This window comes from Chiroxiphia lanceolata, chromosome Z (genome assembly GCF_009829145.1).
Source record: "Chiroxiphia lanceolata isolate bChiLan1 chromosome Z, bChiLan1.pri, whole genome shotgun sequence".
Classification (NCBI taxonomy): domain Eukaryota; kingdom Metazoa; phylum Chordata; class Aves; order Passeriformes; family Pipridae; genus Chiroxiphia; species Chiroxiphia lanceolata.
In genome coordinates this window covers 37,089,406-37,106,690 of record NC_045671.1, presented here as the reverse complement: position 1 = coordinate 37,106,690, position 17,285 = coordinate 37,089,406, and the positions used below count along the sequence as shown (strand labels likewise).

General features: G+C 39.5%; 1 protein-coding gene across 3 annotated transcripts in view; it reads left to right on the top strand.

The window, feature by feature from the left end:
* Window positions 1-9,296, top strand: part of SLC28A3 (solute carrier family 28 member 3) — a 37,112-nt gene extending 27,816 nt beyond the window's left edge. For all 3 annotated transcript variants that reach the window (XM_032676508.1, XM_032676507.1, XM_032676510.1), the window contains 6 exons: window positions 463-631; window positions 2,262-2,459; window positions 5,109-5,190; window positions 5,962-6,060; window positions 7,676-7,799; window positions 9,105-9,296. In XM_032676508.1, coding sequence (XP_032532399.1) covers window positions 463-631; window positions 2,262-2,459; window positions 5,109-5,190; window positions 5,962-6,060; window positions 7,676-7,799; window positions 9,105-9,207 — 775 coding nt within the window. In that variant the 3' untranslated portion in view covers window positions 9,208-9,296. The remainder of the gene's footprint in view (window positions 1-462; window positions 632-2,261; window positions 2,460-5,108; window positions 5,191-5,961; window positions 6,061-7,675; window positions 7,800-9,104) is intronic.
* Window positions 9,297-17,285: the final 7,989 nt, after the last annotated feature.

Below are 17,285 nucleotides of genomic sequence, written 5' to 3'. Positions count from 1 at the left end.
AAACATGCAAAAGCAAAGGTGGAGCAATCATTTCTACAACATCAGCGAACTTGTTGCCGATCTGCAGGGAGACTTAACTGTCTTAAGAATGACAGGCAAAGCAAAAAGGCTTGTAAGAAGCCATTCCTGAACAGCCCAGGCACCTCTGCAAGGGGTGCGTGTAAGAAGAGCGGTGACCACTCCCTCATCCTAGCAGTGCCACAGTATTGAGACCTGATCCATATCTTGCCCAACCCTGACCATGTCAGAGAATTCATCTTTAAGGCACCACAAACACATGCTTCAAGTGTCTGCCATGAAGATTGACAGCAAAAGCCTACTCCATCTCATCATTGTTTTCCCTATGAGTGAACAGATAACTTTGGTACTAGACTTCTAATCAAGTGCACATACTTTTTAGTTCTATTATTTATTCTTGAATTGAAAAATGTTCATACTCTTGTTTTCTCTTCATTGACAAAGTGACTCAAAGAATCTGCTGGAAGCAGCCAGTCAGGGTGCCTCTACCGCCATCACACTGGTAGCAAACATCGCCGTGAATCTGATCTCTTTCCTTGCCTTGCTGACATTTCTTGACTCAATCCTTTCTTGGCTGGGCAGCTTGTTTGACTATCCACAGCTGAACTTTGAGGTATGGTCTCCAGGTTCTTCATGCAGCTCACATACACATATAATTTATCTTACTCAAATAGCCTTTGTGGTTTTGTGATGTTTATTTTTCATTGTTGTATTACTCTTTAATATGATCCAAACCCATATTTTATTTGAATGTACTGAAAGATGTCTTAACAGTCAAAGTAAAATTATTGCCATGTAAGTATTTCTGTAGCTATTACTCTATGTATAGTTTCCCTCTTTGGTGTTCTTGCTAACCCTCATGGTATGTTTACACAGAGTATGCTAACACCAACCTCCTCTGACTTGACAATGCAGAAAATCTGTCAGGTACACACTGGACAAGCCATTAACATCTTCAGCTAAACATTAAAGTAACTTTGGCTTCAGAATCCCATCAAACCCTTAATGTTCATCAAGTTCACTTAGATGGGGACACTGGGACAAGGCTGGACTTGCCTGAACCCACATTTATTCAATACCACTTAGTTTTCAACACAATCTAAAACTGTATCCAAGTCACTCAGCTGAGCAAACAGTTTTCAAATAGGACTTCTGTTTTAACCTAGGTCAATATGTCATTTTTGACTCAATGCAACCATCTTGTTCCAATAGTTTTGGGTATTTTGTTTTGCAAGACTCTAATAGAAGCCCTGCGTTAAACATGGATATAACTTGTGATAAAGGTGCTGCAGAAGTGAATAGGCACTCGTAACAAATGTGGCTTCATTAATATTAAGATAGTACCCTGCAGAGCTTTCACAGATATCTCACTGCACAGACACTTACAGTCAAGGAAAGGCTCTAGTATGCATGTCTCAGCCCTCATGAAAGGGCTGGTATTTTATTAACTGCTGGATAGTGTAAGATTTGGACAGGTAGATAGTCCACAAGGATCTGAGTTGCACAGACATGATGCATTCAGCCATCCTTCCCTTTTGAGAGACATTAACCTCTAATCCTTTGAGGGCAGAGAAACCAGCCAGGAATAGGAACTGCTTAAAGACCTCTTTTACATTTGCTAAGGACTATCTGACCAAACCCTTTCACAGCTGGAGCTATTTTTGCTTATATTAAAATTAGCTGTACTGTGAGATGGGATTTCTTTTTAAATTTGCATAATACTTTTAATGTCAGGAAAAAAATGGTACAGCTTTAATTGTGTCAGATGCACAGCTTTTATGCAGAGACAACTCTTCTGTTTACACCAGTTGGAGTCCAACCACCTGGTAATTAAGTATGTTGATTAACACTTTTGATTTAATCAGGAGAAGAATTAGACTTCTCAGTTTCCTTATCAGCTCCTTTAACTCAATATTTCTTATTTGCTTCAAACATCATGCCCAATTTAAAGCCATTATTGGGGAAAAAAAAGGCACAGAAACATTTGTTTTACTTTACGTGTAAAATTAGGGACATACCTAATAACTTTTTTATATCTAGATTTTGGGTTAGTCTTTTAAAAATTACTTAAGCATACATTACTATGAAAAAGTCTTCCAGAGGTGTTGGCAGCAAGAATTCAAAGCCAATTCTTCTCCACTGAAATAAAACCATCCTCACTGGATGTTTAGAGAAGTTATTGCATGCCATTGTTCTTTGACCCGCCATATCTTTTGACATGGTTTGTTTTATATATTCCACAGAACATTTGTGCTTATGTCTTCATGCCATTCTCTTTCATGATGGGAGTAGACTGGGAAGACAGTTTTATTGTTGGTGGCCTACTAGGTTACAAAACTTTCTTCAATGAATTTTTGGCTTATGAGCGTCTTTCAAAACTGATTCACAACCGAGAAAAGGGTGGAAGCATGTACATTAATGGAGTGAAACAGTATATGACAGTAAGTAACATTTTTTGTTCTACAGATTTATTGGATCTAATGTTGAAACTTAACTTATTTTTTAATATAGGCATAAAATGGTTGCATATTACTCTAAAGCGTGTCCTTAAGTGACAGAGTTCAATTATGAAAGTGCACTATTGCTTTGTGAGGCTGCTAGGACTGTCATCACACTAGCTGTCTCCAACCAACATAGAAACAGAAGGGCATAGTTTTTGCAAACGTGCCATGTCCCACAGACAGAGGCTGTCTTCAAGGTAAGCTTCTTACCTGATTCTTAGCTAGCACTTTCCTTCCTGTGAACTACTGTCCTAAGAAAAACTTGGGCAAGAACTGGAGGATCCTCCTGCCCTCAGAGGTTTGCCCAAGCATTAAACTTGAAGAGAGACATCCAGCAAGCTTTAGCAGATGTCATTACTGGTACACCTTTGCTGGAGGCAATTGTCCCCTGTGCAGAGGGCAGTAACAAAAGATATGTATTACATGGCATACACTTCACTTGCCACACTGACTCCAACCAGCCTGTTTCAACTACCACTGAAAGTTAGTTTGCATAAAGACTTCCAGCCAAAGCCTTCTCCCACCTCTCATTGGCAGTCCACCCAACAGATACATAACCACAGTGTACTTAGGAAGGCTGAGCTAAGGGAATCCAAAGTGTGTGCACAGGGCCAAAGGTCATACAGTGATCAAAGCTGATCAAATCTTTGCAGCCATGACTGCTTCTCCACCTGGCACCCACATTCACAGCCTGTGCTGAATTTGTCCTAAGCACAGGCAACAAAAACCATGATATCCAACTATACACCCGCATTGGCCTTCCTTCCTGAAATCAAGACAAATTGTCACTGTAGAAGAACCCTTAATTATAAAGCATTTTATACAGGTTTTAATCTTCTTTTAATCTGATGTAATGCTGTGAATACCTCTCATATTAAAAACAAAAACCATGTTCTTGACCACTTGCATTCCTGATTACCAGGACATATTTCACATGTGGAGGTAGAAAGATAGAAGGATAGATGGTCTGATCAAATATTCACACCCTTGCCTGACCATCCATTATTAGTGTTCCTGAAATTCCTGCCAATAGAATCCTGGGCTGGAAGGATCTTTGTTGTGCCCTGCTGCAGTTGTGCTTCATTCTGCTTGGGGATATGGCTCTGAACTTCTGTATATGTGAATAAGGGGTTTTTTGGTCTGGAAGTCAGCCTTAGAATGCAGATCCTATGAATTCTATTTCACTTTTTTTTCTTTTTCTTTCTTTTTTTTTTCTTTTCAGTAGGATGTCATACAGAACTTCCACATTCACTTTTTATACCTGTAAAGAGCTGTATTAGCTTCCATGGTAAAAAGGTCTGATATATAAAAATAATTTTGATATATAACGCTGGTAAAAATTGCCCGGTAACTATTATAATTACAGTACAATAGTTCAGGTGAGAGTGTGCTTGACTTCCATTTTTAATTTCTCTTCAGTTTCAGAGCTCTCTAATACATCCTCACACAGATAATCACTCAGAGTGAACAAACAAGTGTCCTCACCTGAGTCAGTAATTACGTGGCTTCCTGTTTTCAGAGAAAATAAAGTGTAAATGAAAGCATGGAAATCACAGCACACAAAGCTTTTTCTAGGAAAACCTGGTAGAGTGGGTACTTGAGAAGCATTTTCCTGCATTTGTGCAGATTGATTGAAAGTATCTACAAACTGATGTTCATAAAAGACAAATTAAACCAGAGAAACTTCTAATAAACAGGAAACCTGCTAGAATACTCACACATTTTCAGCTTTAGCCTAAAACCCTATTCCTATTTGGCTTAAACAGGAATTCAGAACTGCCGAGGGAACAAAACATTTGCTGAGATACATTGCCTGCTTTCTCAAAATGTTTGAACTATATTTATCTGAAATTTTGCAAGGTTTGTAGCCTGATTTCACCTGAAGTCATTCTGTGTCATGTCAGGGGTCCCTCCATGGAAGCAAAGGCCATCCTAACCTCGTCTCTCGTTTGAGGTCCAGGTTGAACTGATGTTACTAAAGGGGAGAAAGATGGTGGAAGTCAGTAAGGAAATAAGCTGCTAAGGGGGATTCCAAAATCTTAATGTCCCTCTCTGCCTGTTAACACATCAAAGTATCCACTCTCTAGGAGACCAATTTCCCTTCTGTGCCCAGGGTAGAACATGCACAGAGCAGCTTTGTACATAGAGTCCTCTGCTTGTTCAGGGATGCATACCAAAACTTAAGGTTTCAACAGACTATCATGGAGGCATCCAGCTACGAAGGAGTAGCTGAGTTATAGCTCTCTGACTCATACTTTCAGAAAGCAGCAGTTAAATTTCCACTAGTAAGATAAGATTTTTTTTTTCCTTAATTGCTTATTACTAAATTCAACAAGACACAACAATATACATGAAAAATAAAAACATCACATGATTTGTGAGTTCTCACATGGGCAGTGGGTATAAAAGCCATCGACTTCTAGCAAGAGAATGAGCCTACCTTTCTGAAAGCCATTACTTGGGGCAGCAACCTAGTGAAATTGAGGAATTTTAGTACTCAGAGCCCTGAGCCACAGTGCCATATTTTCAGACCCTTGAATCAGCACGAGCTGTTTCAAACAGCTGAGAGGGTATGTGTTTGTTTTCCAGGTTCGCTCTGAAGTCATTGCCACCTATGCTCTTTGTGGGTTTGCCAACTTCGGCTCGCTGGGACTGGTAATAGGAGGCCTGAGTAAGAATCTCTCTAAAAGACAATTTGTTTGGCAAGCAAATCCCAAGGAAAAAACCAGAAGGAACAGGCTGTGGGTGAAGCTTAGCAGCATTAGGAGCTGAGGTGCTGCTCTGCTGGCACCTAACTGTGCATGGAAGGGGTCCCAGAGGAGCATAGGCTTTGGGGTGGAGGTACTGGGAGAGGTGTTGTGACCAAGGGGAGGGGACTAAGCTTTGCTAATAGTCCTCCCTCTTTAGCCTTGACCATGAGCCTGAGCTACTACAGCCCTTGAGCTTCAGAAGGAGCAAACTGTTTCAGTAGTATGCTGGTTTGAAAGATGAAGTTGGCTGTTTCCTGTAAAAATGTTGCATATATGGAAAAAGAAAAATTAAAAAAAAAATTTGAGTTCCTCACGAGGCAGCTGGAATTACTGGCAGCCTTCTTTTGCCCTGAAGCCCAGTGGGCTCCATGGTGCCAGCAGTGGGGCAGCATGGAGGAGCAAGACCCAGCCACAGGAACAGACCCTTCAGAAGGGCACCATCAGCAGCACAGATGTACAAGCTTCCAAAGCAAACAGAAGTCACCATTTTATATACAAGCCACCTTCTTAACAGAAGAGCCAACACTGGCACTTGGCCTTCAAATAACCCACTAAAAAATGTCACACTTTTCCTCCTTGTTTTCCCTAGTTCAAACTGCAGGGTCAGAAATTCCTCTTGTAGTGAAAAAGCTGACAGCTTAATCTTCCTTACATATATTTCTGTTTGACACGCACTTTATTTTTCTTCCTAGCAAGTATTGCTCCCTCAAAAAAGAAGGAAATAGTTGATGGTGCTTTCAGAGCAATGATTGCGGGAACTGTCGCCTGTTTCATGACAGCCTGTGTTGCAGGTAGAGTACCCAGGTTTGGTGTCCCCTACAATCAGTGGCCACCATGTGGCAGTGCATTGGTACCAGACTACACACAGCTGGGCAGCCCTTGTCACTCAAACACAGGTGTTTTTGGGCTTGGCAGGGTTAAAAGTCAATATGAGATGAAAGGTTCCTGAAAACTAGAATAAGGAAAAGATTTTAGTTCTTCCATTATGTCTTTTTGCCTTTTTTTTTTTTTTGGTTAGTTTGTGCATAACACAACTCATACGCAAAGCTACAGAAATAGAGAAGTAATTTTGGAGCAGAAACAGAAGAATTAGAATGAAGGAAGAGTGTAAAAGAGAAAGAGTGAGGGGGAAGCTGAACAACTTTTTGTCTCAACATTAAATTGATATTTAGGTTGATATTATTTCCACAGAGAACCTAAGTTAATGAAACAGAAATGGGACTCAACAACAGATCCTTAATTTTTGAAGTCTCACCTTCAAGCTGAGGGAAGAGTCACAATGCAACAACCATTTTAGGGGTAAATTATAAAGAACATAGTATTAATGATTCCAAAGATTTAATTAATTGATCAGATATGATTCAATAGATAAAATTTATCTCTATCATTTAGCAATCACTTTTCCAGCTCTCTTCCCTGAGTATGTGATATACAAAATGTAGCTGAAAACACCATGGCTGTGTCTACCACAAATTCCCTATCCCTTTTTGATCACCGTATCAACAGAAACATGCACATTTTAAGGATAAGCCCACACTATTTTCTGAAGCTTACAGAACTAGTACATTTGAAATGTCTTTAGTCTCACAGCTATCCATAGTATTTTAACACATGACACTGCTCTGCATATCTGAGGAATCAGGAAGACCTGCTAAAACGTGTCATTTCATGATACTGATCTTAAGAATAATATTGTGAACAGCCACTGGGAAAATCTTTCCAAAATAATAAAATCTGCTTTAGAAAGAAAATTGCATTCCACCTACTCCTGCCATGGCAAATGCTTTCCTTATACCTAGGAGAAGGTAGAAGAGCCAAGCAACTTCTATTACCCCAGTTCTGACAAGAAAAAATGTGTCCGAGTTGCACAACACTACATGAGTTGTCACTTTCATATCCCGTGTCTCCACTACTGCAGTGAGTGCTGATATTACTGTTTGCAGAAAAATTCCAGGAATATCTATGAAAGCAAACTATCTCAATTTAAAACAAAATAAAAGGTTCTGTATTTACTTGCACTGCTAAAAATGCAACATAGCTCCATTTTAGTTAATGAAAGAACACTGATGCAGCAGTGAGAAAGCCATTACCATAACTTTTAGTGTAATTAAAAGGGGCAAAAAGCTAAAATGGTTGAAGTGTAACAAGTTACTGTGGTTTAATTTCTACATATAAAAAGTGAATATATTTTTGGGTTTGCTCCTTAATCCAGTTTTTTAAAATTATTCAGATTTTTTCAAAATCCCACAATTAGAGGTTTTTAATCTTGCACCTTTACAGAACCATCTCAAATGGTGACTTTTTATCAAACCAAATTGTTCATTTGATCATGCCCCCATGACTCACATCCCTGTGTTTTGTCTTCCTCTTCATTACTCATCAAGAAAATTGCTACTTACTTCACAGGAATGCTGACTGTCTCCAATCTGGAAGTTCCTTGCCACATCTTATTAGGAAATGCCTCCAACTTCACAGATTTCCCTACCAAGAGCATAAAGCTAGTGGAATGTTGCCACCGTCTCTTCACTAGGTATTAAGGAACTCTTTATCCTCTGTCATCTTTATTTAGGGAGCTCATATATTCTCTGAAAACCTTTTTTTTAATATTTTTGGTATTTCGCTTTTTTCCTTGGACACCTGTTTTCCATGAACTCATATCTTTTAAACAAATGAGCATTTTAATGCTGCTGAATTGTTTTCCTTTTCTTGGGGAACTTTTCTGTTACAAGACAAGGACAAACAGAACCAATACACAACTCAAAATATCTTTGTTCAAACCTGAGCTATCCAAAAGACTAAAGATAGCTTATCATACAAAGATTCAGTGGCCTAGTTCCAGTTCATCTCAAATATTGACAAAAAGATAAATATTTGTACTAGCATAATGTTTTAGCTAGACACATCACCCTCACTGCCTGTTTGCCACAGGAGTTTTCTGTGGAAAGAGATACCTTGTTTCATTTACTTGGTACCAAGACTAGTAGAAACTTGAAATTTCTTACACTGTTTAACTCCTTTTGTTAGGAATCAAAATTCCAATTCTAATTTCAGGGGTTTTTTTCTCTATTATTCTTTTGACAGGTATATTTCTTCCTTCTGTGCCTTGACATAATATGTATCTTTGAGCATGGGCATATACAATGTGTAAAGTCTCATCTTTATGGTAAAATTTTTAGATTTCAACTATTCACAAAAACGTAGTTTAAAAAAATTACTCATGGTAGTATCAAGACCACCAGCTTCTGCCTGAACATCAGTGCTTGAATATCACTTCAAAGAATTTCTGTTCTTGCAACCTGTTGTTCCAAAGGAGTTTATCATGACACTTAACCATTGTAAAAAATGATTACATAGTAAAAATCATCGGTAGGTACATTCCATCATTTTTATTTCTTCCAACTTTTGTGAATCACACTGATTTTAAATCTAACAGGTGGCTACAAAAACAGGAACCTGCTCTATTTTCAGCAGAATCAATATTGAGCAGATGCAAAAACATTTAATGGAGGAGTGACGCCCTCAATCATTTCAGTTATCTAGGAAGATATAGCAGAGACATGAAGACTTTATACAGAAAACCATGTATTATCCTCATAAAAAGAGAGAATATCTGGTCATGGTACTTGGCTGGTGCTTGGAAAGTCTTCTCTATTTAATTTCTCATGAAAATTTTAACACATTTAAAGTACTTTGGAGAAAGTATGTCTGCCTGTGTGTATGTGCATGTGTGTGTATGCATATACTGCAGAGAAAAAGAGAAAAAATTCCCACTAGAATATTCTGTGATTCTGTGAAAAGGAGTTTATCTGATTTCTGCTTTTATCTCCTTCCCCAGTGCAGATCATTCGGAGAAGATCTTTCCTGAGGGAAACTACAGTTTGAGTTCCTGGAAAGTATGTTGCCAGATACTGGGTCAACCTGCTTCTAATTGTACTTAGATTAAGTTCCAATTTTTTGCGGGGGATAGATTACAAATAAGAGTTGTGTTCCTTAGAAGAAAGGAAATAAAAAATTTCCTTTGTAACAATGTGTGAATTTCCCCCATGTGATCTTTATTTTCCATCTCTTACCAGCCCAGTTCCTCTGACTTGCTTGGTATTACTCATGAATTAAACTGGGACAAATGCAAGACATCTCTTGCAGATCTCCTTACAAATTAGAATAGAAGAACATTTCTAAGCCTGATTCTCCTGATTTCATTTCTACCCTGAAACTGATCAGTCTATCAGATTAAACTGCTGTAGGCATGAAGAAAATCAGATTCAGAGGATTTGGTAGCCACTTACAGAAAGCTGTGAACTAGAAATAATATTCAGAACTGCCATCCATTCTAATAGTATTTCTGCTCTTTTTGATAGCATAGAAGTGTTTACTGTATGAAAATAAGTGACTCCGTTTTCAAAAATCTCTGCACATTCTGCAAAGATAACTATGGTTACATATGTATATATAACTGCCTGCTATAAGTAGGTAACTATGACTGCATGTGAATTGAGCTGCTAACATGTGGTATGCCTCACCAGCTTGGCTACTGAAGCACCGAACTGGGGAGTAGCCACTCTATACCCTAGTCCCCTTCTTTTGTCCACAAGACAGTGCAGGAGGTTGGTCTATGTTTAGAGTCAACTACATGAATGAAATGTCCAAACTCCAAGTAAAGTTTCCTGTATTGATTCTTCTAAATCTTTGTTTTTAACCATAGTGAAAATTGATCCTGGAGTCACGAACCAGGAACTTTTACCCACATTTGAACATTATCAAATGTGGGTAAACTCAGGTCATAACATGACTATTCTTTGTGAAAACAACATTAAAGTAGAAGACTTCTAAAGAATCCTTTTGAGGAGGAAATTCTTATGGTTTTAAGCTTCAGATTTTTCATAGACTCCAAAACTGAGAAGTTCTTTGCAGATTGAGATGGAGCGAGAGATATTCCTATCCTATGACATTGTAAATGCTAAATACTTGGGAAGAAAGCAAAGAACTAAAGTAAAGGAACATCAGAGAATCCTGACATGCCCTCCTAATAAAAATTGTGCAGAAGGTCTATTCTGACAAAACAATTACTAACTTTTCAATCTTTCCTTAGTTACTGCAGAGTCTATTCCAAGAAATCCAGATTCATAACCTTAGACAGTTGCCAGAACAGCTATTTACAGAGGGGATTGATTTAAACTTAAGATGGTGGTTTCCTGTAAAACTCAGTTTATTAACCTTTTCTCTGAAAAAATTGTCAGTATTATTACTAATTTTAATTTTTATCACTGGTTTCATATTGTTAGGTGTTTTTCTTTAGCCTCATCCATCTAGGTGTAGCAGACTGCATGTCAATCTCAGTTTTCAGGGCTTTTAAAGAGTATTGACAATCCTGATTATGGCATATATATGCTTATATATACTTCATGCAAACCCATTCTAAAGAAACTGCATGGGTTTGATCCACAATTTTTCTCCAGCTTGCTGGTTATAGCAGGATTTATCTTTCAAATAAGTTTTGAGTCTGAAATAAAGAAATACATTATTTCAAGGAAAATTAATTGGAAACTCTTTAGCTCTCACTGTCAAGCAGAACAGTGCTCTGTTTACAAACCATCACTAGTACTCTCCCTCTTTGCTACTCCCTACTATGCTCTATTTAATATCAACCTTTTGAAATGACCACTCTTTCCATTCCCACTATTGTATGCCGGTTAAAAGGACTACTCAGCCTAGTAGATACAACCATACATGAACTTCTAGAAAATCCTCTTATATAGCTTAAGGTAATAGTCTTCCTCCCACAGAAGAGATGTGGTGTATTTCTTTTCCTTTTTAGGACTCCTCTATAGAAGGATTAGATGGAAGGCAATTTTTGCAGAGTATACATGACATTTCCCTATCTATACGTGGTCAAAGAGATTGCCCACCTAGTTTGCTAATGGCTTAGTCGAAAGACAATATACATGGGTCACTGCATCCTAAATGTAGCAAAAAAAGCCATGAAAGCAGGAGGGGATTGCTAAGAAGTACCATCATGCATTCAGGTAACTGTTTTCCCTCTGTCCTTGTGATGGTGTTAGGAGCTCAGTGTAGAGCTCTTTGTGTTTGTTTTGACACAAAAAGGGAACAGTACATTTCACCACCCTGGAGTTAACCTGGCATCCTGGACCCTGAACTCTCAGCACCCAGGAACACAATTCTGACAACACTGGAGACAATGAACCTGCATCTGACCTGAAAAGAAACATACGATTTAATCAAATGCTCACTACACATGTGGTGGGTAGACATGGGTGAACACCAGGTGCTCACCAAAGCTGTTCTATCCCTCTCCTCTGCTGAACAGGTGAGAGAAAACCCAGCAAAAGGTTCATGGCCTGAGATAAGGACAGGGAGAGATCACTGACCAAGCACTGTCATAGGCAAAAAGTGACTCAACTTGGGGGAAATCAATTTAATTTGTTGCTGGTCAAGTCAGAATAGGATAAGGAGAAATAAAACCAAATCTTATAAATACTTTCCCCACGTGCCTCCCTATACCCTGGGATCAGTTTTACTCCTGATTTTCTCTACCTCTACCCCCTCAACAATGCAAGATGATGGGGAATTGGAGCTGTGGTCAGTTCATCACACGTTGTCCCTGCCGCTTCCTCCTCATCGGGGGGGGGGACTCCTCACTCTCTTTCCCTACTCCAGCATGGGGCCTCTCCAACAACAGTCAGTCTTCCACAAACTTATGCAATATGAGTCCTTCCATGGGTTGCATTTCTTCATGAACTGCTCCAGCATGGGTCTCTTCCCAAGGGTGCAGTCCTTCAGGAACAGATTTTCCAGCATGGCTCACCCACAGGGTCACAAGCTCTGCCAGCAGTACTTCTGTGCAGGCTTCCCATGGGGTCATAGCCTTCTTCAAGAAACCACCTACTCCACTCTGGGTCCTCTAGGGGCTGCAGGTGGATCTCTGCTCCACCATGGCTCTCCATGGGCTACAGGGGAATAGCCTATTTCATCATGGTCTGCAGGGGAATCTTTGCTCTGGTGCTTGGAGCACCTCCTCTCCCTCTTTCTCCACTGACCTTGGTTCTGCAAGGCTATTTCTCTCACATATTCTCACTCCTCTCTTTTGTCTCCTTCTTTTGCAGCAGGTTTTTCCCCCCTTCTTAAATAGTTATCACAGAGGCACTACCACTGTCACTGACAGGCTCAGCCTTGGCCAGTAGTGACACTGTCTTAGACCCAGCTGGAACTGGCTCTGTTGGACATCTGGGAAGCTTCCGACAGCTTCTCAGAAAAGCCACATCTGTATCACTCCTCCTGCTACCAAATCCCATCCATGTAAACCAAATACACTATACACATGTAGATTCAAAGAAGTAAATTAACACTTTGTAAATGATTCAAAAACAGATGAAGACTGTGTGGAGGTATCCCTGGTTCAAAGGTCTTGTAAAAAAGAGAGAATTTAACCAGCTTTGTTGTTATTGGCATGGTAGTGCACAATAAGTTGTAACTAATGCAGATGAAAAGTGAATGAAGCATTGGTGGCACGACTCAATTTTTCACCCACTGGATGTCAGTACATATCTAATTTCTTTGTACTGTAGCTTTCACAGGATGTCAGTCATTAGAAGTCACTGGTAATAATTCCAGGAAAACTTTTACACAGTTCTGTGTTCAACAGTTCCAGGAAATATACTGTGCAGCCTTTATCTCGCTCAGAACATGTACCATCAGTGAAAACTATCCTTAATTTAAGACAAAGTTCTCTCTGGCCCCAGTTTAGAAAAGTACTGAAATACGTAAATGAGGCAAGCCTAGTAGATAACAGGAACATTTCTGTTTTAATTAGCTGAGAGGCAGATGGAAATAACAAGGACATTTTTGAAGGAAACTTCTAATTCTACATACCACAGCGTCACTTGAAACCTGTATACCTTTGTGAACGTGGGAGTCGTTGACTACGTATTGCGATTTAACCTGGCACATTTAACCTGGCACGTAGCTAAACACCATCCGGTCGCTTGCTCACTCCCTGCCACTACTAATGGGATGGGGAAGAGAATTGGAAGAAAAAAAAAAAAGTAAAATTTGTGAGTTGAGGTAAAGATAGTTTATTAGAACAGAAAGTGAGGGAATAATGATCATCAATAATAGAATATACAAAAGAAGTTATATACAAAGCAGTTGCTCACCATCCACTGACTGTTGCCCACCCAGCCCCCAAAACTGTGGCCCCCAGCCAACCTTTCCCCTGGTTCATACAGCAAGCATGGCACCATATGATGTAGAATATCCTTTTAGATCACTTGAGTCAGCTGTTCTGGCTGTGTTTTCTTCCAGCTTCTTGTGCTCCCCCTATCCAACCAATTCACTTGTGGGCTGGTATGAGAAGCTAAAACATCCTTGACTTAAGGTAAGCACTAAATAATGAAAAACCATTGTGTTATCAACATGGTTTTCATCCAAACCACAGCACTGTACCAGCTACTAGGAAGACAAGTAACTCTATCCCAAGCCAAAACAAGAACAGAGAGACAGGTCGTACACAGCAAGTTATGGAGCCAAGTCAGTGTTCTCCAAAGCAGGTATCAGCTTGTTTTCACAAAAGACATGAATAGAGAGGGGCAAGATATCAACGATACAGTATATGAATACCAATTCTTTTCTTCTGCAGACTGAAACTGTTTTTGCTACGCAGTGGTCAGACTGATTCTCATATGTAGTGCCATAAATCCATTGTTCCCAGAAGTTGTAAGTCTGTGGATGACTAACAGACTTCCAAATTCAACTAGATATAGGTAGCATTAAAGCCTCTTAAGCAAGTTGCTCAGCAGTAACATATAGGTAGGAAGGTGTCTCTGAACCTCAGGCCTACCAGCAGTGGTAGAAGACTGTGTCAAGGGCATTGAGGAGTGCATGGGAAGCTCTTGGTCCTTGTGATGTACATGGCATTGGAAGCACAGCCCTGTTTGGCAGCCATCAGCACAGCTGGATATGCCCTGAGAGCAGCTGGTGTGAAGCCTCAAGTTTGGAGTCTGTGGGCACAGTTCATCCATGTGGCACCATCCCAATTCTGTGAGCAGGCCTGCAGAATAAGTGGGCCTGCTGCAATCCTAAACTGTTATCTGATATCAAACATAAAAACAAGTGGCAGGTCACAAAACTTCGAGAGGCTGAATCAAAGTCTCTCATTTGCATCAGTCTAAACTTGGTGGATCTCCACTGAAGCTGGAGTTATCATACATTTATATCAATGTAAATCACACATTAATTGTTTCCTTGGATTTTATTCTAATTTCAAGCTGGTTTTAAAGTCTTATAGGTGCACAGAAGTCATTGAAAGTACTTAATTTGTTCCACTGTTGTGTATTTGGTCGGTACACATGCTTCTGTTTTGCCTTATGGAGCTCTGAATCTGAAACATGAGAATATGGACCTGGAAAACAGACTGGGAAAAACGATCTCCTCTTTAGATCATGATGGTTTTATAGAGAAGGCGAAAAATCAAAGCATTTCTTGTTGCTATGGCACTGTGCAGCATAGGGATTCACTATAGCAACTAGTGCATTACCTCAAAAAACATTGATTAGAATGCATGTGTTGCCATGGTTGCCACAATGAATATTTTATTTTTGCTATATTGATTGATGTCTTTGATGTCAGGTGGCTAGAAATGTGAGGGAGATGAGAACACCCCACATGGCACTGGTGTTTGTTCCCTGGTGGTAAATATAGATGGCAGTTTAGGACCACGATTTTCTAGATGAAATAAGAAAATTTTGAATTTTTACATGCAAAATCTTGCATATTACCAGAATTAAATATAGTAAGAAACATCATATTTGGATCTTCTTGCTTACTTGTTTTCTACGTGCTAGGGAAGTGTTCCTACCTCAGCAGAAAGTGCATTGCAGCAATTCTGTGACTTCCTACAGAATATTTTGAGTTGGAAGGGACCCACAAAGATCATTAAGTCCATCTCTTAATTGAATGGCCTGTATAGGGATCAAACTCACAACCTTGCTGTTATTAGGACTGTGCTTGCCCCCATATTAGGGAGAATGGCCCCATTCGTAGGATAATAAACCCGGATTTGTGTCTACTTTTGAGTTTTGTAACAGACCCTGTTTTCACTTGGGAAGCTTTCTCAGCTCTGCTTCTGATCAGTGTGTGTTGTTAGAAGTTGTGTTACGGCAAAATTTTTTAGACAGAGAAAATGGGACAGCGGGACTTTCACAGTTGTAGGATTATACACCCAAGAAGTCTCTCCATCTGATTCTTTGCTGGAAAGTAAAGAGAAACTACATTACATGCCTAGTTTCTGTTAGAGGCTCTCACACATGGATCAAAACAGATATAACTCCACCAATCCGGTTCTTTGCCTAAACCAGCAGCTCTGGTTCAACTAAAGAAAGAAGACTGGATAGGTTCATAACAATGGTATTTCCCCTCTCTAAGGAAAAACTATTACACTGCTGTAGCATCTTAAACAACAGCACGGACACAAAAATTTGGTGTCTATACCAAATGACTACTTTTACATCTCACAATCCCACTTACCTTCCATAGTTACGTATCTTTATAACCCCAGATAATCCAAGCATCATTAACTGCTGACTGAACTTGTGTCACAAAACTCTCACTTAACTATAGTTGGCTATTTGGTCATATTACAATAATTATTACATAGGGAAACACTCTGAAGTCTCTCACCTTTTCATCTTGAATAATTTTTGTGTGACAAGCATTTCCCCAAGAAACCACTGAAAAAAAAGCCTTTATCTTTTTCAATTCAGAATACCGTGTAAAGGACATCCTCTCCCGAATTTTTTTGAATAATCATGTCCAGGCATTTCAAAATAGAAATCAATCTTTGCAGCTACGTGCTATTTTTTGCAGACAGCTCAGCTGAAGTCAGTTCATGTATCCTGTGAACTATACACAATTACCGTACTTAACTGATTGTAGCATCTGGCTTCACTTGAAACCACATAGGAGAATCTGCAGATCTCCCCTAGAACTCTCAATTCTCTCCTTGTGCTACCTGATCACCATAATAAAACCATAACAGAGCCCAGACCAAGGTTTCAGGTTAGGCTTCATTCAGTGTTGAATTCCCAAACCTCTTGCTTTCCTCCTTTCATCCTTTTTTCTGACCATTCCACGACTTCACAGGAGCACTGTTCACATCTTGCTTTCTTTATCTGCTAGTTTTGATCATCTTTGTTTTGATTTCACACATCACCACAAGGTGCTGGAATTTTTCCTTTCTTGGATCACTAGGTGGCAGAACACAATCAGTAAAAGCTCTTCGCAAGAAAACACATAGGGATACAAGTATCTAGCCTCTTTACTTACATATATGTGGCCCACCTGGGGTTTCTGTTGCTCGAAATTTCATGTTGTATACTTTGATTACCGCATTTTCAGGTAATGTAAAAATATCATATGCTTTGGCCAAGGTGGTTTGCTTTTAAGGGATCACTGTGGGCACTTTTTATAGCTCCACTTTTCAAAGTGCCACACAAATTGTCTGTGCCCTGAAGATCATCTTTTCTAAAATTATGTCAGCTGATTCTCACAGATTTCTTATCACCTTTGTACATTATATGCTGCAAAAACTTGCAGTAGATGGAGGCGTGGAGAGTGTAGTTTTGCACACTGCTACGATATTCTCATTCTACTTAGCTGCAGATGATATGCAGCTAAAGATTTCTAAAACATGTGAATGGCCCACATTTTAGGCCACAGCAATAATAGTACCAAAGCTTGTTTTACTGTAATCTCCACCACCAGTCCAGCTCTTAGCATGCTCTCTACCTTGGGGCTTCCAGAACATAGCAAGGCTTTTCACCAGCTGAAATAGATTTTCTTAGTTTCCTTGTAGATGTAAGGGGAAGCAGGAGGAATCAGCTCACTGTGGGAGAAAGGGTTAAGAAAAAACATATTAATAATGACATAACCATGTCCTAGAAAACAGCACCCTTGGAAAGGAGAGGGAAAAGTATTGTGCAGAAAACAAAGACTATTCACAGGA